Below are 22170 nucleotides of genomic sequence, written 5' to 3' on the forward strand. Positions count from 1 at the left end.
TCAAGCATTTCATATACACATTCATATGAAAAATAATAGTTTACATTCATGTAATTTTATTTTGTAATTTTAAAGGAAAAAGTTTTTATATACATTTATGCATGTTACGTACTGTCAGAGTTTTCCCCTGGGGCCTCTTGGCAACAGAGTTTGCGCAGTCAGACTTTCCCAGTCATCTAACTATAAAAAAGTAAAAATTCTGAATGCAGAGGAAGAGGTGCATCAAGCCTTGCACATGTTGCAGTGAAAGCTACTATGTGTGAATTTACAGTATATAGTCGCAGGCTTGCATTTTTTCCACTTTTGATGAATAGATGGAGGAGTAATGAATTGTATTATTGATCTGAAATGAGTCTGCTATTGTGTTTGTTTTAAAATGGGCAGTCACTTGGTACTCAAACAAACCTAGTGGCTTGTCTTTTGGAATTCTCATTATTCCTTCTGGTTTGTGTCACATTGCTGTTTTACCTCATTAGCCCGAGAACAAGTGAGTAGAGAAGGGGAGAGGCAGCAGCCTTAGTATAACTAATTAAGTTACTGCTTTCAAATTCAAATGGGGTTAACCAAAAGGAAGGTTGGAAACAGTACTGAGTTCTTATGTGTAAATTGCCACTCGTGATTTCCAAAAATTCTGAGTGCTAGGCCAGTTGTCATTTTGGTTTAGAACAGCTTTCAACACCTGCTAAAGGATATGCTCTAATCCGGTTCCCAGGCTAATGAGATGTCAGTGCTGAAGATAACTGTTTAATATATTTTTTGTAATAGCATGCTGAAGGAGTCATCCCAAAAATATGTATGCACGCGCGATTACTTGAAGGCTAATTACATATGCAGACTGGGTTGTCACTCAATTCGCGCCACGCCCACTTCTGCACAAAACGAACTGGTGAGGCCCTCAAGCAAAATATCACCGAAGGATCAATCATAGGACAGGTAATCTGTTCTATGTTCAAGCCAATAATGGTGCCAGGGGAGACAAGCAGCAAATGCCAATAAAACAACCAGTTCACAAAAGTTACTTTTTTGATAGAAAAAAACAATAAACAGCACTTTCAAACACTACGCCAGACCCACAAGAAAAATACACACAATGACTGCACAGAAAATATGTATTTCAGTTAGTTAACACTACCTTTAAACTGACAGAAAAAAACAAGTGCTCCATTTTAAAATACATTACAGTCTGTAGACAGTCCATTAAAACACAACACTCCTACCTTTAAAATAACTTTCCCAAAGAAGAAAGTAATAAAACATCAGTAAATTTAACAAAATAGAGGATTTTTCCCCAAAAGGAACTTACATGCCCAGCAAAGGAAAGTACAAACCTGTTGTCAATCCTCAAAAGCCTCAGAGAGGTGTACTCTTCAACAGCAGTAAAGCTCTGAAGGGCTCTGTGCCAACACTTGTCTTTAGGCACCTCAGCCTGAGCTGCTTGACAGTTTGGGCGAGTAGAAGGTCCTTTGAAGCTTTTGTAGCATATAGCAGGTACAACCAATATAACTAAGGCTACAGCAGCAGTGATCAATATAATGAACATTTGCCGTTTTGCAAAACAAGCGTCTGTAAGTGTATTTTCCCCTAAAATGAACTGGAATAACCACTTACCTGAAGGTGCTGCTTTATTCTCTTCACATTGTGCATTAGGAGGAAGTTCTTTTCTTGAGCAGCCTGACTATACCGTTTCTCCACTTCCACTAACAGATTCTGAAAAAGGATGGCAGCCAGCAGTTCATTGTGTGATGCCACATCCCTATTACACACACATACAAAAAAGGCCAAAATAAAGATATGATGGCAAAAGTTAGACATTGCCACTAATCCTCTGCAATATCAACTTTTATCTTCAGAACATTAAGTGGTTGTTCATACACTATCAAAACAAGAAACAGCTAAAGTCCAACATCCCATTTTAGGGAACACACAATTCAGAAGAAACCTAGATGACTATCCATTCCTATTACCCGGCATTTACAAAATGAGATGGCCCAATGACAGGGAGGCAAAGCCTCTGAAAAATAAATCCTCTCATGAAAAGGCAGCCAGACATAAAACTAGTAAATAACCACTGAGTCATTAAATAAATGTATACTGTATAAAGTTCAGTGAAGTTTTTGCACTCTTTGTTCATGCTAAGCATGCCTTAGCTCTGTAGAACAGTTAAGTTTACCTTCCTTTCAAGCAGTTCTTATTTGTTTGTTAACTAGGCAGGTGAGTTGGTTGGTCCAAAAACTCTTATCAAACATTAGCCAAACCAAATGGAACCCTGAGTATATGCAGTATCACAAAACGTTATATACATCGGCAATGATATTACAGAAACTACCAGTATGAGTACAAAACAAAGACAATAACTGACACAATGTCATCAAACAAATACTTTAACAGCATTCAAACGCAGTAAGATAGGTACAAAGCTAGCACAGAATACAACATGAAATCGGTCCCCTTAATGGTGTAAGAGAACGAAAACGGCATCATGCCAAATAAACACCAGTAAATACAAACATTTGGGCTGTTTTCCATTTTCTTTGTAACATGACATTTACAGCCTGAAGATAAATGTTTCAGTTATTTGGGTCTGAATTTTCCAGTTTAGCCTGTTTCTGATCTGTTACAATAAACTATCCCACACGGCAAGGGTAATCTTACTGAATGTCTTCCCTGTAAGTAGTTCAAAGACAGATGTTTTCAGTTTTAAGGGTCTATGATTATTAGTTCTGAGGGGGATGGTGCTGACACAAAAAAGATATCCGCAACACACACACACACACACACACACACACACACACACACACACACACACACACACACACACACACAGAAATTTCCCCAGTAGAGAAAGAAAAGGCCCAATGCTGTTCTGACTAAATGACTAGAATTACTGTCAGCATCATGCTCTCGTTCTCTCACAGACACAAAAATCCACAGTGGAAACATTACAATTTAAGCTTTTATAAATTATACTTCTCTCAGTGATTGCTCAGATTAAGACACATAGAGAAGTGCATTTGCAAGACATGCTCTCACTTTTATATCTGTAAAGCAATTAGGAAATATAATCACTCATTTAAAGAGCATCAAAGATTAATAGGTTCATAGGTTCATACTAGGCTATCTGCCCTAGGGCATTTATAAGCCTAGCCAGAATGTGTTTGGCTTTCGCCACCCATTTTAAATTTATTTTGCTATGCCCTTTTTCGAGGTTAGTATACTGTGCCTCTGTCTAACAGTGACACAGAAGTGATACCCGGGGTAAACCTACGATCTCCCATCCACTCATCAAGATTCCTCTTGAAGAGAGTCAATGAGGGACTCTGCCTAACCTGGACTGGGATTTTATTCCAGAGTGAAGGGAGCCTCTGGGTTATGAATCTGTCCCTCCAGCATGTCCTATTTATTTCAGTGCTGAGGTTCAAGTCTCGGTAGCGTAGCTCGATGGGATTTGGATTTTCTGAGGTGCAGCATGTCCATTAATTCCGGGTTGGACATGGCTTTATACGTCAGGCACAGATCGCCTCTGAACAGGCAGTATGCCACTGAGTAGATGTAAATCTTAATATGCATAACCCCTGACATCTGTTTCAATAAATTGTTCTGTTTCATATAGTTTATTTCCATTCCCTCTTTTTTTAGATATGTTTGCTTCTAGATAATATTAGTAATGTTTCATGAAAATTATTTACATTAAATATAAACCACTCATATTTTATGCATTCCAATGCTTTTTGTATGATAGCAACCGCATGCTAGTTTTTAAACTAATCTATACATTTAGTGGAAAATTACAGGAGATAGTTATGCCATACGTTCATATGATGTATTTTCCTTGCATGCCTATGAAAGCTTCAGTATAAGTCCAGCAACCACTAATTTGCCAGTCGGGCTACTGCAAGCATTTTTTTCTTGTACAGGAGCAGCTATGGAACATTTTAACATATATTGCTGCCCAGTACAACAACTAACTTATCACACAATTTCTTGTTACTGCATATACAATTACTTTAAGCTACTAAAGATGGAATGTGGTCGAACAATGGCATTCTTTATTAGTTTATAGCTTGGTTGCTGAACTGACTCTTAAAATATGTTACAATTCACATAAAATAATAATACATATTGTTATTATTATAACCACAAGGCATTTGTAAGCACATTTACTATGCCCAGTTGTGCCCAGAAATAAGTTGGGAATACAATCTCCTTGCAACTTTGAACCAGCGTAACAACAGTTATTGAATATCATTTATTGAACAAAGGAGCAACTGTACATTTACCCTTTTACATAAATAACTGTCTATTCATCTCCTCAGTTCTACTTGGTTCTAACTTGTCTAACCTTGCAACAAACTTTGATAAAAGTATTAAAATGATACAAATGATTTCACATTGCTGATAATCTTATTCTTGAATACAAACCTGCTGCACAATTTAATAAAATCTGTGTAGGCACCGTGTAGAGCCTACACGGAATGTATACACAGCCATGTATCTCCCTCAGCAGCATGCCATGCATATTAATCATGGTCGTGGATGCCTGGTCAGATGTTATGTGCAGGGTGAGGCTACCTGTAATGCTCCCTGCTACTGTGTATGCTTGCGCGGCACTGAGCACAGCAATACCAAGCTCTGCTCAGTGCTCACATACAGACAGTTGACACCTGCCATACATCTAATAATAGAAACCTGATGTAATTAGTTATCATAGTTAAAGTTTTTTTTTTTTTAATTGCCATTTGTTTAGGCATATCTGCATGGTGTGACGCAGTTTAGCAAGGCTAACAGGTAGACCAGCAGTACATGTGAAGGTATACTAGTTTTCATAACATCCAAGTAGCTAAATGTGTAGTAGGTCCTGGGTTCAAGTCCACAGCAGTCATAAGATGTCTGTAATTTAATTTAGTATTTACGTTTAATTTTAAAAACAAATTTATGAAATATGGCACTACAGCTGTGTTGGCTGCAATTAGCATTTCAGACTCGCAGATTGGTTAAGAGGCAATCACCTGCTAATGAGAAGCATGTTAAAAAGGCAAGCAGCTGGCTATGGGGAACCATTCTATATGAGATTTTCCTCAAACAGACCACATGTATGCACAGTATTAACTATCATCACATATCAACAGAGGAGTACTACACTCCATCAGGTATGTGACCATCTTGTTTACATCAGGATGCAGATGTCTGACTATACTTACGGAGAATAGGGATTACAGCATTAAGCCTTTCTTAGACCTGTGATAAGGACATGTCAATGATCTCCAGATTTGTTACACATGCAGAGGATGTACAAGACATCAAGGCTGGAATGTATATTGTCAATGTGATACACTGGGCTCATGGAACTCTCCCTTTACAGCAGCTGTAATAGTACACTGCTATTTGATTGGTGTAGTTGGTTTGACATACTACCAGGAGGCTTGCCCCCTTGGGGGCACACTACATTAACAGACTCCAGCATCAACTGTATGAATATACAGAAGTATCTCTCATGACACACACAGGAATACCTGACTATTGCTAATATCCTAGTTGTATCCAAATGCTTAGTATGTTTGCACACTGTGGAATATGATGTGTGATCAAGCAGTGGATACTGTCAGCCATTCTGTCCTTGCTATATCGCTACATAGTGTACTTCCACGTATGTGATCCTGACATATATTCTCATGTTACTGTCTGTCTTTCAGGGAACATGTATGCAAGACTCTGTGCAGCTTTCATGGATGCAGAGAATGAGTTAATACTGGTAGGACTCCCATCAACACCATGAAGTCCTACTCTCCAGGGGGAGGCACAACAGGGAACAGCAGAAGGCATTGTGGGCTGACACTGTCCATGATGTCAATGCCACAGGTCATCAGAACAGGACATATGAACAGCTTCGACACTGCGCAATGGACATGATCAATGTCGCACACAGAAGAGCGCAGATGTAACCAGGGATTGTGGCACCACTGGTGGAAGGCCTGCAGCGGAGCAACCACTCTCAGCCACTGAGGAATTCCTGCAGAATCTAGGCAAACACGACAACTCCCAGGCATCCATCACACCCTACATCCTGGATGTGGGTACCACAGTGTCCACGGCAAAGGAGCATACATAGTCTTACATGGGTGTCAGGTTTGTCAGTGTTTTTGGGGGGGTTACACTGCAGTCTGACTGTCATGCTCAGATTTTGCCAATATAACAATTAACACAGTAACTAATGTAAATGTGAGATATATGGACGTATTACCTTATGGTGGTGGAACATGTGGTGGTACTGACATTACCTCTCCCTCAACTTTTCACAAGTTCATCAGGTATTGGTCATGCCTGTGGTCCTGCTCCTGGTAAGCATGGCATTGTTTTGTTATAGATGTAAGTTTACAGCAGTGTAATTCCGATACTGTCATCCCAGGCCTGCTGCCAGCATTGCTGTACTGTCGGCATGATTGCCAACTGCACACATATATTCTGACTGTACACATGTTAGACTCATACCTATGCCTTGTACATGTGACCACACTGATAGATATGACGGTATTATCAGGACACTACAGAGTGTCATATGTGTCAAATGTGCATAGTCTACACAAATGTCAACAGTGTACCGCACTGTTGTTGATGAGATTATAGTGCAATGAGATATTATTGTCAAGTAACTACAGCTGTTAGTGAGAAGAGTACTGTCCTCATGTCTTACTATATGAGGTCAGGTTTTCAACAGGTCTGTCATAGTGATGGCAGTGTACAGAGCCTTACATATATCACAACATAGTACTGCAGAACATAATAGTGCAGGTATTAATGTACTGCTTTTTCCTTTCTTATCACAGGTGACTGTGGGGGTTGGTGTCTGTCCCCTACACAACCTGATGTCAATGCCTCCCCAGACTCTGATGATGATGGTGGCCACAGTGAGGCACAGCTGGGGGTTTCAGGGGATGAATCTGTCCCAGAGGTTGACATCCCTCTTCTGTCCTCATTGTCATTGCACACAGTCAGTATTCCTACACATACAGAGTCCCTGGAGGCCATAGATATTGGACAGTCAGAGGGTGGGGACACTGAACAGGAAAGTGTGCCAACTATGGCTCCAGTGAGTGCAGACACTAGCCATAGCCAGACAGCTGGCAAGGTCCCACACAGGCAGATTGACAGGGGTGCTTGTAGGAGGCTTGCTGTCCACCCACCACCTGTTGCAGGTGTCACATCATGGGTCATTTGGTGCATGCCCTGGGCCATCATGGACGCACAGGCACATTCTGAACAGAACACTAGACATATGCTTAGTGATATGGATGCAGCACAGTCTGACATCCATGACTGCCTCCACCACACTGGGGACACCCTGGATCGATTCTCTGATGCAGTAAACAGAAGGTAGGCTGAGACAGTGTCTGTCTTGGACTGCACATTGTCTGCGCTGGAACGTGTGGTTGGAGTTGAGTGTTGGACTTGTGGACATAGGTCAGCAACCCCATCTGTTGAGAGTCCATGTGGCCATGCACAATCATGCTCCTGTAGAGGCAGTACATCTAGCGCTACAGAGGGGGGTGTGCTGTCCACACCAAAATGTGGCAGGCCATGGGCTCATGGTCCATGACAGTCCCAGCAGACAGCAGTCACCATCAGGTACTAGCACCTCTTATGACCTTGGGCATGTAGGTGCCAGTGCAACTCCTAGCACAGCCAGTTCCCATGTTTGGGGCCAAAGACAGTGAACTGTCAACTCTACCATGTACTGTCCAAAGCTGTCCAACATACACACATGTAGGGCTAGCAATGAGCTTGACTGTGTACACGCGTGCGCGCACACACACACACACACACACACACACACACACACACACATGCACGCACACACACACACACCACTGTCAAATGCAGGTCACTTACAGACACATACGGCACCTTTCCATGATCCACCTTACCTGCTTCCCTTCCTGACTCACACACATGCTGTCAACTGTTTGATTCTGCCTAGGCCTCCTGCACACCCACACAACACCCTGTACAAGTGATGACACCTGTGCCACATCCCTGTCATCCTCGCCACCAATGCACGGAAATGAAGCTATGTGTCTGATGCACAGGGTGACTACATTAGTTAACATGTTCTTCTGTAATGCAGTGTTGTTTTGTCATGCCACTTGTAGTGGTTACTGACAGATACTTTATGCTAGCATTTGTTATGAGTATGCCACATACTTTTTTGTACCATATGTTGTATGATGTTGTAATGGCTGTATAGTTACACAATGACAGGTGTGTCATGGACCTGTTTCTGTTTCGGAAGTCTGTTGGGATAACCTATGGATACAAAGTGGTAATAAAGCAGCACAGAATGGCATGTCAGCACAGCAGAAATATGTCTTCAGCAAGGTACAGCACTACAAGTGCATGGCTCCATAGGTTCATAAGTGTACGGTGACTGAAAAGGACAATGGTGACATTCAGTGTACTCATGTATCCCTAATTTGTGAAAAGGTCTGCTACCCTTGAAAAATGTCACCAGGGTTTTGGGAACTAACACATCTACAAGCTGTGGTGATGGAGATGGCCCATCTACAAATATCCTGTGCCCAGTACAGACAGTTGCCCGACACCAGTTATGATTGTCGTGTTCTGCATCCCATTACGTAACCTGCACATGATGTGTGTCACAGCAGATGTGTGCTTCACATGCATGGGGGGCCTGTTTCATGTAGGATGTACTGTCCGTGTTACAAACCTGTCCCTTCAGCATGTACTATATATACCACAGTGATGTTGTAGGCATGTAGAGCAGGTGAGATATATGTCACTCCTGTCATGGATACACTGGAGGTACACTGTGGGATCTGACACCTCCCTGTATGGAGCAATACATATCCCATCCAAAGCATTTAGGAGACAGACTACACATGTATGGTCATGACACGGACACCATAGGACATGTTATCTACACTGCATATTGGTGCACCATGGAACCTCTGTGACTGCTACAGTTGTATGATATGCCTGTGTAGTGACAAACCACAATGATAGGTGTGATGACTGCCACATTCAGTATAGCAGTGACAGTCTGGGATTTACATCCCAAACCTGTCAGTATAAGTTGTACAACACTGAATGCATCCTCCTATCTTACCGACCATTGAAAATCAAGGGCTAAATTACTCTCTGTGTTCATAGCTCCATGTGTAATGGCTCAAGCATGTGCGGTGTGTGAACATTACAATATTTTGCAGGGATGAATGATTTCCCACAGCATGGTATTGTGTAATCGTTGGTATTTAGTCTTTGTCAGTGGCTCAGACAACTGACTGTGTCTTAGGCTGTTCTGGATAACTGTTGGGTCTATGTAGGATTCTGTGACAGCTCCTAATATGCCATCACCTGCTTATGTACTCAGTCAGAGATCACTGACAATGGCTGTGACTGCAGAGAGGGAATAAGTAGACAGGGTATGCCAATAATGGATGATGGTGAACTCCACTAGTGACTGGCGTCATTGCAGAATAGGTCTCCCAACGCTATTTTCCCAGAGTACAACCGTCAGACACTTGACTATCCACCAGCTGACATAACACTCTGTAGATGACATATACAGTTTCCAGCAAGGCCTGCTGGCCTAATATTGTCATACACCTTGTCACGCCACGGTTGGTGGAGTGAAACATATGTCCGACATCCAGTGCATAGTGTATCAGTCAATGGGCTCCATCGTTTACAGTCAGTAGGCATGATATGGCCTTGAGCAAAAGTAAGTGTTTGGTCCAGTGTCAGTAGGTGTATGACAGTGCTAGTGTTCATATCCATGCTAATTCCTACCATGGCATTTCAGGTGACATGACTCAAGAGATCTGAGGACACCGCTTGGCACTACTTGCTAGTTGTCCTCTGTGCAAGTAAGTATTACAGTTACTTCCAGCATGTTGCAAGAAGAGTCTCATGCAGGGTGTCTGTACAAAGCATAGACAAACATGTTAGGGAAGTAAATATGTACACACTGTGTTGCTTGGTAGTGCTGTGGCTCACTTGCCCAAAGGATGGTCCAGGTCCTTACCTACAATGCCCTACAGCAGTGCCATGACATCCCCACACAGGAAGCCAATGTATTGCTTCATGTGTGCACCAATATGAGTGATCACTACAGCCCCCCAATGTGAGGTCCTCCCTGGTGGGATCTGGCCACAGATCAGTCTCCTTAGGACTATCAGCATTTACCCACCGTTGCAGACAATACAGACATGTCAAGACAGCCATTTATTGCCTCCTGTGGGATGGTTGACATAACGTGACTGCACCTCCCTCTTCAGATGGGACAGGCAAATATGCAGAGCTCTACACCCATGTATTATGTCAGCAGCATTACAACTGCATGAAGTCAGCTGTACGTGACAGGAGGGACACAGGCTTGTCATGGCTCAGCTCAACTGACTGGTGGACAACTGCCATTAGCAGGCTGTACAATAATAGGTGGACAGTGCTGTGTGACAGTTGGGGTGAGGGTGCACCCCTAACTTGGAGGCACTACCTCCTCAGTTACAAGAAGCACACAGTGTTGTTGTGATGTTGTGTAGACACTGTTAAGTGATAAAAGACGCTACCCACACAAAGCAGAACCACAATGCACAGTGTAATTAAATGTGTGACCTCAAAGGCAGGCCCAGATTGAAGGTGACCTCATACGTCATGATGCTACATATAATGGGTTTGTACTCATACCTAACCTGTACTCCCACACTGTGTTAACTACTCTCCCTTTGTCCCCACTACATGACATCCCTACAAACTGCCGTATAACTTCCACATTTAAAGAGCAGTTTGTAACTGGCCTCTCAATGGAAGATACACAGCATCTACTGCACATGTTAACATTCCAGGCTGCATCCCACATGTGAACTGAGAAGGATTACTAACACCATTGGGAAACTCCTGCAATCATGCTAACACCACTGGCTGCACACCAGCTGAGTGGACAATGGCAACTGTTATACCTTTGCATAGAGGTGGTGCATCCACTGACCAACATAACTATACACCTCTTTGTCTAAGTATCCATATCTGTATGCCCATAGGGGCAATCATCATGGAGATGATCTGCACACACATATGTGATTTACACAGAGGTGACTGTACGCAGTTTGGATGTATGACAGGGGGAGCATGACTGTTACACATAGTGGACATTTCCAAGGCAGCCACCAAGGACCTGGGTGAGGGTATATAAGGGCATACAACCCTCTAGACTGAGCCAAGCCATCTGACTGTATCCCTCACTCAGGGAACATTTACAAAGCACCCATTTAGACATTCATGATACTGTCACTGTAGGGGCCACTAAGTGGCCCACTGATGGCACACATACACAACATAGGGGCATCCACCTCCAATAGCTGATCTGTAAGCAGCAGAATTCAACAGGGTGCAGTCCTGGGACCTCTAGTGTTTTGAATCCATTTATCCACAATACACGTGACTATTGAATGACTGCGGCTAACAATGTTGGCTGATGCCTGCAAATTGTGAGCACTCATACAGTCTCTGTAGTATGTCACTATTCTGCAAGAGGGCACTGTGAACACAAGCCTGTTGACATACTAATGGCCATAAACTCCACGTATATATAGTACTGGCTCAAGGCTACCCCTTATCCCAGAATGCCCAGCGTCAGCTACCCAGATCTCGTTTGTGATAGCGCACACTAGATATTAGTAGAGCAACCAGTTACTAAAACTGGTTGTCCAATACACCTAAACAAGGAAAGAGTTATAGATTTACCTGGCATGTGAAGTAATAAAAGATGCTCAGCCAGTGAAAACAAAAGGGACCTCCTCACAATCCTCTAGGAAGGGGGGAGGAGGGAGGGACGCAAGAAGGAAGGGGAGATGAAAACAACTAACATGGAACATTATGGTAGGTACACAACTTCTTTATGTTAAGTTGTCTATCTCGCCTTCGTTCTTGCTATTTGGGACAGTGTCCCTAGCACCTAAAATCCCGGGTGGCTCATTGGAACAAACTCTTCAGAACAGTAGAACCAAAGGAAGCTCTGCTCCAGGAGACCATATCGACCTTGTAATGAGAGATAAAAGTGTGAGGGTTTGCCCAAGTGACAGCTGCACAGATTGAGTCTATGGGCAACCTAGACTGAAACACTACAGAGGTGGCTAATGCTCTAGTGGAATGACCTTTTGGTTTAGCTGGTAGCTCTTTATTTCGTAATTGATAAATAAAGGCAATAGTATCGGATAACCATCTGGATAAGGTCACATTAGAAACTGGAAGACACTGTGTGTTGAAGGCATAAGAAATAAATAACTGGTCTGACTTTTTTAGTTCCTTAGTTCTATGGAGGTAAAAGCACAATTGTCTTGTGTACATCCAATTGGTGGAGCTTGTATTCTGCCTTGTTGCTGTGATTAGGAAAGAAAACTGGGAGATCTATGGATTGATTTAAATCGTTCTCTGAGCAGACTTTAGGAATAAAAGATGGACTGGTCCTCAGAGAAACTCTGTCCTTGTGAAACACCAGGTAAGGAGGACAAACACATAGTGCTTGAAGTTCTGAGACACGTCTAGCTGAAGTGATAGCAACCAGAAAAAGTGTCTTCCAAGAAAGAAATTTTTAAAGGACACGATGCTGCCGGTTCAAAGGGAGGCAAAATTAAGGAGGCTAAAACTAAACTGAGATCCCAAGGAGGGGGAGGATCTTTAACTGGGGGTCTAAGAAGAGATGTTCCTTTCATAAAGGCTTTGCAGAGCTTATGAGACATTATGCTAGAATTAAACATACCAATATGAAAATTAGAAATGGCAGCTAGTTGTACTCTAATGGCAGAGGAAGCTGCACCAGACTGAAAAAGCTGTGTTAGAAATTCAAGAATTTCATGGATTGGGGCTGAGAAAGGATCCAAATTTCTAGATTCTGCCCAGTAAGAAAAATGTTTCCATTTACTAGTTTGCACTTTCCTCATAGTAGACTTATGTGAGGAAACAATAATATTATGGACCGCTGGGGAAATACTGGAAAGCCGGGCTAAGGTTGGAAGTGGAGTAACCAAGCTGTGAGCTGGAGAGTTTGAAGGGATTGGTGCAACCTGCCTGATTGGTGAATCAGCAGATCTGGAACCGGGACCAGAATCAACGGTTGATCCAAAAGGTGGAGGTGTAGGAATGGGAACATATTTGTCAAGGCCAATATGGGGCAATGAGGATCATTTTGCAACCCAATGATTTTGCTTTCTGTATGAGTCTTGGAATTAGGGGAAAAGCGTAAAGAAGTCCCTGAGGCCAATCGTGGACTACAGCATCTCTGGGTATATGACCTGGAAGAGGAAGTAGGCAGAAGTAGCTGCTGCATTTGTTGTTGAGAGGAGTGGCAAATAGGTCGCAGCAAGGCTGTCCCCATTCGCTGAAGATAAGATCCGCAACTTCCTGATTCAGAGATTCGTGAGGCATGAGGATAGCTCTGCTCAGCCTGTCCGCTATAACGATGGATTTCCCAGGGATGTGCATTGCTATCAGAAAATGTTGGGAGGAAATCGCCCATTGCCACAGTCTGAGTACTTCTCGACATAGGGGGTAAGACCTGGTCCTGCCCTGTTTGTTGATGTACCACACCACTAACATGTTGTCCGTTTGGATTGCAATGGTCCCAGAAGGAAAAGAGTCTTGAAGGGGCAACGCTAGGAGAACCATTCTCATTTCTAGGACATTGATATGCAGATGTTACTCGTGAGGTTGCCAAGTGCCTTGGAGTGTCCTGCCCAGATAATGCCCCCCCCCCTTTTCAGGGAGGCGTCTGTGGTCACTGTGGCTACCGGAGAGGGTTGTATGAAGAGTCTGCCCTGAATTACTAGTGGGGAGACCATCAACCAAGAAAGTTGCCTTTTGCATGTTTCTGTGATCAGGATCATGTGAGACATGGGTAGTGCCTGGAGAGATCACTGCATGAAAAGAAGCCACTGAAGGATTCTCATGTGGAAACGTGTTAATGGGACAAGAAGAATTGCAGCTGCCATGGAGTCTAGGGCTTGGAGGACATGTCTGACTTGAACCCTTATGCTCTGCATTAGAATTAACACTTGCTGACGAATAGTGGAAACTCTTTCCTGTGGTAATCTTGCAAACATTTCTTTTGTGTTTAATTCTGCTCCTATGTATGTAATAGACTGACAGGGCAACAAGGCAGATTTTTCAAAGTTTACTGTAATGCCTAGTTGAGTGCATGATGTGATTGTATAATCCCGTGCCTCTAAGAGTTGATGCCTGGTGGTAGCAGTCAGGAGCCAGTCATCTAGATAGGGAAACACCTGGAATCCTTGCCACCTCAGGTGAGCCGTGACTACTGCCATACACATGGTGAATGTCCTGGGGGCTGTGCTGAGACCAAAGGGCAGAGCTCTGAACTGGTAATGACTGGCCCCTACCCGGAAGCGAAGAAATCTCCTGGAGCGTCTGTCCATCTTGATATGGTAGTACGCGTCCCGAAGATCTATGGAGCACATCCAATTGTCCTGACCCAGAAAAGGTAAAATGGACTGCAGTGTCACCATCCAGAACTTTTCTTTTTGTACAGATTTGTCCAATCTGCTGAGATCCAGTATTGGTCTCCAGTCCCGTCTTTTTGGTACTAAAAAGAATCTTGAGTAAGTTCCGGATCCTAGTTGGTCTGTGGGGACTTCTTGAATGGCTCTTTTTTCTAGCAGTCTTGAAACTTCTGTGACTGCTTGATTCCTTAGACTGGGTGGGACATCTGGGATGGGCTTTTTCGATTCTATGCGGGATTGATGGAAGAGAATTTTGTAACCTCTGGATATGATGGATAGTACCCATCTGTCTCTTTGTTATATTTTGCCAGGCTTTTGGGTACAGTGAAAGTCTTCCCCCGACTGCCTCCAGAGGTGAGCAGTTGGGCAACCCTTCAGGGATGCTGGAAGGGTTTGACAGAGAAAGTTTCTCTGTCACCCTGGTTTTGCGGTCCCCCTCAGCCACGAGGGTGGTGTCTGTTATTGTTGTTTCCACCTCTGCCTCTGGGGGAAAAATCACCACCTGTGTCAGGCAAGGGTCCCTGGGATTTTCAGAACCACATCATTCCACTCTTCTTACCCTTGGGATAGGGTCTGGAAGGAGTGGAAAATTGGACTCCCACGGCAGAGAGAGTCTTGCCTTCCTGTTCACACCTGGTCAACGTGTCTTTCACCTGAGGCCCAAAGAGAAAAGAGCCATCAAAGGGAGTATTGGTGAAGGATGCTCAAAAGGGTTCCGCAAACTGACACAGTCACAGCTAAGCATGTCTCCTGAGAGCCACACCTGTCCCTGCGGTTCTGCTCGCTCCATCAGCTGCATAGGAAATCAGCCTCATGGAGGAGTTAACTATGGAATTAAGAGTTGCAAGCTGAGAAGCTACTTTGGCTGGTGCTCCCTCAGCTGTAGGATCTTGAAGGGTATCTCCAAGCTTTTTCAGGAGATCCCTTTGAAGACGTGTAAAATGGCATAGATAATTCAGGGACCTCATAGAACAGGTCGCTGAAGCAAACATTCGCTTTCCATATCTGTCCATCATCCGAGACTCTTTGTTCGGAGGATGAACAGAAGAAGAGGTCTCTGCTAACTCTTTCTTGGTGGCTGCTGCTACCACCATGGCATCAACGGGCACAAATTTTGAGAGGAATTGCTAGTCCTGGGGGGCTGTAATGAATTTATTTGGTCTCCTCGGAGTAAGTTCCACAGAATCTGGAGCTGACCAAGCCTTTCGAGCCACTACAGACATGAGTGGATCAAAAGGAGGAGATACCCAGGAGGTGGAAGGTCGGGAACCGAATGCGTCCAGGTATACAGACTCGTTTTCGGTAGGGGCTAGGGAAGTCCAGTCCATCCTCTGCCTAAGCATTTCAAGGATGTCTGAAAAGGAAACATTTTCAGAGGGATACCTTGGGGACCCTTCCGATTCATCCATGTCTGTATCTGAAGTGACAGACTCAGGGGAGTCTATGTGCTTCCTCTTGCACTTCTTCTTCTGGGGAGGCTCCTCCGAGTGATCAGGGGAGGCTTCGGAAGTAGCCAGTGGGGTGTCCTGGGGCATAGGTTCCCTACGCTTGGGGTCTGGAGGAGGCGGAGAGGATGGCACAGACACCACGGGGGGAGGAGCCGATGGAGCTGGCAGTAGAGCTGCCTCGGGGGACAGCACACTCTGCATGACCTCGAAGGCATCCCAACCTCTAGGCAGAGAAAGCTCCAGCTCCGAAGAAACAGGAGTCTTTCTCCACATCGAGGGTGACGGCTCCGAGGCCGATGCTGAAGCCAAGCTCACCTGCGCCGAAGCTCCGAGGGGGAGAATGGGGTCGGACAAGGGTCCGATGCCACTCCCCCCTCAGAGCCGACGAGAGAGCCTCAGTGCCCAGATCCCTCGACAGAAGGTACAATCGAGGTAATCGGAGCCGACGTCAGAACCGAAGGAGAAATGATGATCGGAGCCGACGGTTTTACTGCCTGCGGATCCATTGTCTCTGGCTCCAAGCTAAAAGTAGTCAGAGGAGGAATAGAAATAGAGGCAGTTGGAGCAGATACCTGTTGAGGTGGGCTGGACAGAATTTTTGCCAGTGCCTGTGACTTTAAGCACCCTACTTACTACTCTCTCCACATCATGATCCAATAATCTAGAGGATCGAGAGGAGTGGGAAGAATGATGGCTACGTTCACTCTGTAATAAAGGTGACTGTGGTGCCGAGTGGATGGACTCCAAAGATGGTGACCTCAGTCTCTTATGGCTCTGAAATGGCTCCAAAATAGCAGATGGAGCCAACGGAGGAGTTGTCTTGTCGGTGCCAGCCAGTACCGACATACTTGGTTGGTCAAGTAAAGGAGTCGGCTCCAAAGACTTAGGGGATTTCGCTGGCTGAGAACTTTTAGCCGGAGAATCCTGAGGCTTCAATAATCCCCGAAGGATTAATTTGTTTTTGCGCTCCTGCAGGACCCTTGGACTAAAAGCATGACAAATAGAACAGGAGTCCTGCAGGTGAACAGCGCCCAAACAGTAAACACAACTAGTGTGCCCATCTCTCAGAGACATTTTCTGACAGCATGAGTCACACTTTTTGAAGCCAGATACTTTAGTATCCTTAGACATTATAGTAACAACAAACACAACAAATAATGAAACTATACTACAAAAATAAGAACAAATAGAGTTTTTTTTTTTTTTTTTTTTTTTTTTACAGTTAAAGAATAGAAGGAAAGCCTCTAATTTAAACGGCTATCCTGTGGGGAGGGGGGGGGAGAACTCTCTAATTTAAACGAGTTCAAGGGAACAGAAGGCCTAAGAGGTACGGAGCAACAGCCAACAAAGCTAAAATACACAGAAATATGAAAAAGGGATAAAGGAATATTATCTATATACTAAAAGACAATTACTTGACAAACTTTCAAGATAAAAAGTAACAATATATAATATCAAAAAGATAATACAAGCCTGAGCCAGTAAGGAAGCAACTTCACAGCTGAAGCGGCAAACGAGATCTGGGTAGCTGACGCTGGGCATTCTGGGATAAGGGGTAGCCACGAGCCAGTAAACAGCTCTCGAGCTATAGAAGATGGCCGAGTCAGAGCCGAGGATCAGCTCCGAACCCAAACAGCAAGAACGAAGGCAAGATAGACAACTTAACATTAACTATTATCCTAGCTATGTGTGTACAGTTACCAGTATGACCATATGTGGCTGTTTTCACTTAGATAGGCAAACCTGTGGGCATACACAATGTGCCTATCCATGCATTTCCAACATTATACATTACACCACCTCCTCACCTGTGTCTGTTTTCGTGCTGACATCCAGCAGGCACAGGTGTCTGTACATAAGTGGATTATGTACTGTTGCACCCTTAGTTTGGATCCTTTGAGCAACAATAAGGATGTGTGATGGTGCAGATTTTCTCACCATTATTAGTGTATGTAGGACAATACAGACATCCAAACACATATTTACACATATTTATGTATATATAAATGTAGCTGTGTGTGTGTGTGTGTGTGTGTGTGTGTGTGTGTGTGTGTGTGTGTGTGTGTGTGTGTGTGTGTGTGTGTGTGTGTGTGTGTGATATGTATATGTGTTATGTAGACATATGGGGAAAGGCTATGTATCATTTTAATATATACAGCTATATATCTATATATATCTATATCTATATATATATATATATATATATATACACACACACACACATATATATATATATATATATATATATATATATATATTCCCCAGCTGTCTGCTGTATTTAATATGTGACCAAGGTTCATAATATTACACCACACACAGACTGAGTCTGAAAACACCAACATAATAATACCTCACATGCAAAACATGTGAATACTTCCAGATTAGAACCATCAATACCATCACCCATGCTAATTTCTCTAGTCCACTGAGCCACACAGGCTGCCAGACAGAGAGGAGTCATTCATCTCACAATCAACAGCATAAATATGAATGTTGTTATTCCCGTGTTACATGAGACATACAATGTGTGATCGAGTTCTGTTACAGCACTGAGATTACCTGCTCTGCTGATAAACCACTGCTGACTTGCTGTTAAAGCAGTTATATGGTAACACTGCTGTGTTGGGTGTGGGGGAACAACAACACATGATCTGCTAGGATAGACAGTAGTCCAAATATCATGTGACCCCACTGTTTAACATCTCCATTGACTGATGTAGTGAATATTCCAACCATGAAGCTAACTGATTATTAAGGAACACAAAATATTGGTCTGGGTATCTGCAGTCCCATGTAGATGTTACTTCTGTCCACACAGCCCACTATATTTCCTTGCATAAATGCAGCAGATCCATGCATACAATATCATATTATAGTAATCCTTACAAGCAGTGTGCAAGTTAGAGACTTACCTTGAGAATGCAGTGGTTGACAGAACTGTAGTTCAGGGCTGACTCTGTGTGATGCAAGCAGTGCACAGCCAATACCCAGTTTGTGTGGGTTGCCTGGCATCAACAATTTTACTATATGTATGTGTTGGAGGAAGGTGTCAGTCCCTAGGGCCCTAGGTTGTCAGTGAATGTGCTATGCGTTGTCTCTTAGCCAAAGCCAGGGCATAAAGTATGCCTATGTCTGCCTACAGGGACATCATCATGGGGTTCCTTCTCAGAGTCCTCCTGTGACTGGTGCTGTGGTGACCTAGGCACTAGTGGGGGGCTATGTATCCCTTCCCTTTGCTGATCCTGCTGCAGCTGTTTCCATAGGATCATATTGTGTAGCCTGGCACATATTGTGAACATATGTGCACATGTGGCTGGAGAGTACTGCAGGGCTCCGCCAGATATATCAAGGTACTGGAACAGTAACCTCTGAAGCCAACACACTCTATGATGTTCCTAGTTTGTGCATGTGCCTCATTATGGTATTCTTCAGTGGGTGTTTGTGCATTTCTGATGTGTGTCATCATCCATGGTTCCATTGCGTAGCCAGCATCCCCCAGTAAATGGCCGTGTGGGATGTTTCCCCCCCAACAAACATCTGGTACAGCTGTGATGCATGCCAAATATGGGAACTGTGATAACTGCCAGGGCTGCCAGCACACACTTTCATGATAATCCCCTGGGCATTGCACATGAACTGGCAGTTGATGGAGTGGTACCCCTTGCAGCTGATGCATATTCTACCCACCTCACCGGATTGTGACTTGATATGTACATGAGTGCAATCTATGGCACCCAGTACAGCAGAGTAATGTGCTACATGGTAGAAATGTTGCATATTCCTGGCCCTCACCTCAGGAGCGAAGGGAAAAGAAATGTGTTCACCAGCATGTGGTAGCATGGCTTCCAGGAACCGGTGGAGTATCCTGGATGCTGATGCCTGTGAGACACACATCATGTCCCCAGCTGGTCTTTAGAAAGCACATGAAGCTAGTATCCTAAGGGCTACACATACCTTTGTTTCCACTGGGAAGGGATCCTCTCTATTGGCTCTGAGTCTGAGTTGAGGGTGGCAGAGCTCTGTGAGTTCTTGTAGTATGTCCCTGTCCACCCTGTATCATTCTACAATCTCCAGCTCATGTAGCTCCTGGAAAGTTACCTTAGGTCTGAACACTCTTCTCCTTCTCTGTCTAGGCCTACTGTCAAGCAGGAGCACTGACTTCAGCATCTAGTACATACAGCTGTAGCAGACCTGCAGCAGTCACCAGCTTTCTTCCAGTTAAAATTCCCAAGTTTGCAGTCCAATGGTGCAGAGTATGGGGGAAAAATCAGATTGCAGGGTGTATGCATACTTTATAGTGCTCTGCTGTAGGTGCTGACTGTGTGACTGGCCACCTATGATGCATTCCACATGCCTAGTATATCATTAACATCATTTAATGGCCCTAGTTTAAATTAAAGATTAAACAGGGGTCAAAACTAATTAATACGTCATTGGCTTTTAGATACACTCAGCACTATGGCGCTCTGTGCAAATGTGGGTTCATAAGTAAACAAAGCTAAGCACTTAGTGCATACACCCCCCAGACGTCCATGCTCAGCACTGCGACGTGCTGCACAAATACGTGGAAACATGTGCCCCTAGCTAAACAATGCTTAGAAGTTAGTGCACCCCCCCCCCCCCCAGACAGGATGCACTCAGAATGTCAGCACATCGCACAAACAGGCGCAGCTAAGCTGAAATAAGCTTAGAAGTAATTGGACACATCCTCCCCTGATGTCAGCTACCTCATCTGTAAACACCAACATGGTCCTTTGCTTACAAAAAGGGGACATGTGGACATGATTACCCTTTATGCTATTCAGTAACTCTACCTTATTTGCATAGGGATCCATCCTCACAGCCTGGAAACTACATGTTTCATAGTCCTACCACATTAGCAATGGCACCAATGCACCACTGTAGGTACTCCATGCAAGGTCCTGTAATACATTTCTGTCATATAATATTAATTTTGTTTTTTTCCAATTTTTGTTTTTTTTTTTAATAAAGCATGTTTGTGCACTGCAGCTCCCTGCACAAACATGCCCAGATTATTAAAAAAAAAAAAAAAAAAATTAATTTATTTCCTTTTATTTTTCAGACAAACAGGAGGATAGTTTCGCTCATATCTGTAAGTGGTATGCCATTTCTATCCATATATCTACATTTTTACAGCCCCTTTTGTCTGTCTACACTCCTGTACATGGAATCTTTTCATGTACACTACAGACACTGACACTGAGTGTCTGAAGTGCTGCCCATCTGCTTGCTGGATCGATCTGACTCATTTGCACGAGATTCACCTACTTATGAGATGATTTGCATGCTACAGAACTTCCAGTGTTGGCATGTGCATGCGCACTGCCAGGAGTCTTTACTGAATCTAAACCCTACTTACTTTCCTGTAAGCAGTACAGCGTGATGCTTACACAGTAAAAAGACCATGGAGGCTTTATTAAATTTCGCCCTGGTTTGAATGCAGAAAAACTGAAACAAAGGAGGTGATTGTTTTGAGTAAGAGACACCAACTGTCACTCAACAAAGCTACTCGTAGCCATACTCATAGCTGTGCAAAGTAAAACTGTGTGTCTTAATCTGAATTTAACACTGTGTGGCATATACAATATAACCACAAAGTCTTTGTCACACAATACAACTAAGACATTCTTCTTCAGAAAGCTGCCAGAAAAAGACTGCCATACAGGTAAATCTGAATTCTTTTGGTTGTGTAACAAGTTTGCTTTCTTCATGTTTTTCCCTTATTTTAATGTATTTTTTCTTTCACTTAATTTGTTCCTTGATCAGAATTTTAAAAGTTTGAGATTAGGGTGATCTTTTTTATTCTAAAGAAATGCAGTAGGTACATTGAACACTCTAAACTGGCCACAAGTGTGAATGTGCATATGAGTGTGTGGTATAGAACAAATGTGGCAGAACTAGCCACCTGGCAGTGTGAACCTTGGTTGCCACTGCTGAAGTGACACCCCGACCCCATGTGGAAAAATGGGTTGTGGTTCGATGGATGCATAGAGGATAGCAATCTTTCTGTAAACTGCAGGAGAAGCTAGATAATGTTTCTTGTATCTAATGATAAATACTCAGTGTTCTTTCAGAATGGCATCACAGCACATTGCTGTGAAAGTGCCAGACCAAGCACCCTGTTTCTGTAGATTTCTCAAGCCCAAGGTATCTGACTTCAGTGATGGCTGCACACT

At 43.6% G+C, this 22170-nt stretch overlaps 1 protein-coding gene across 3 annotated transcripts in view; it reads right to left on the reverse strand.

The window, feature by feature from the left end:
- Window positions 1-22170, reverse strand: part of STAT4 (signal transducer and activator of transcription 4) — a 3571511-nt gene that overhangs the window by 2498202 nt on the left and 1051139 nt on the right. For all 3 annotated transcript variants that reach the window (XM_044075198.1, XM_044075197.1, XM_044075196.1), the window contains one exon: window positions 1609-1753. In XM_044075198.1, coding sequence (XP_043931133.1) covers window positions 1609-1753 — 145 coding nt within the window. The remainder of the gene's footprint in view (window positions 1-1608; window positions 1754-22170) is intronic.

Source organism: Protopterus annectens, chromosome 6.part0 (genome assembly GCF_019279795.1).
Source record: "Protopterus annectens isolate FY-2018-M chromosome 6.part0, PAN1.0, whole genome shotgun sequence".
Taxonomy (NCBI): Eukaryota; Metazoa; Chordata; order Ceratodontiformes; family Protopteridae; genus Protopterus; species Protopterus annectens.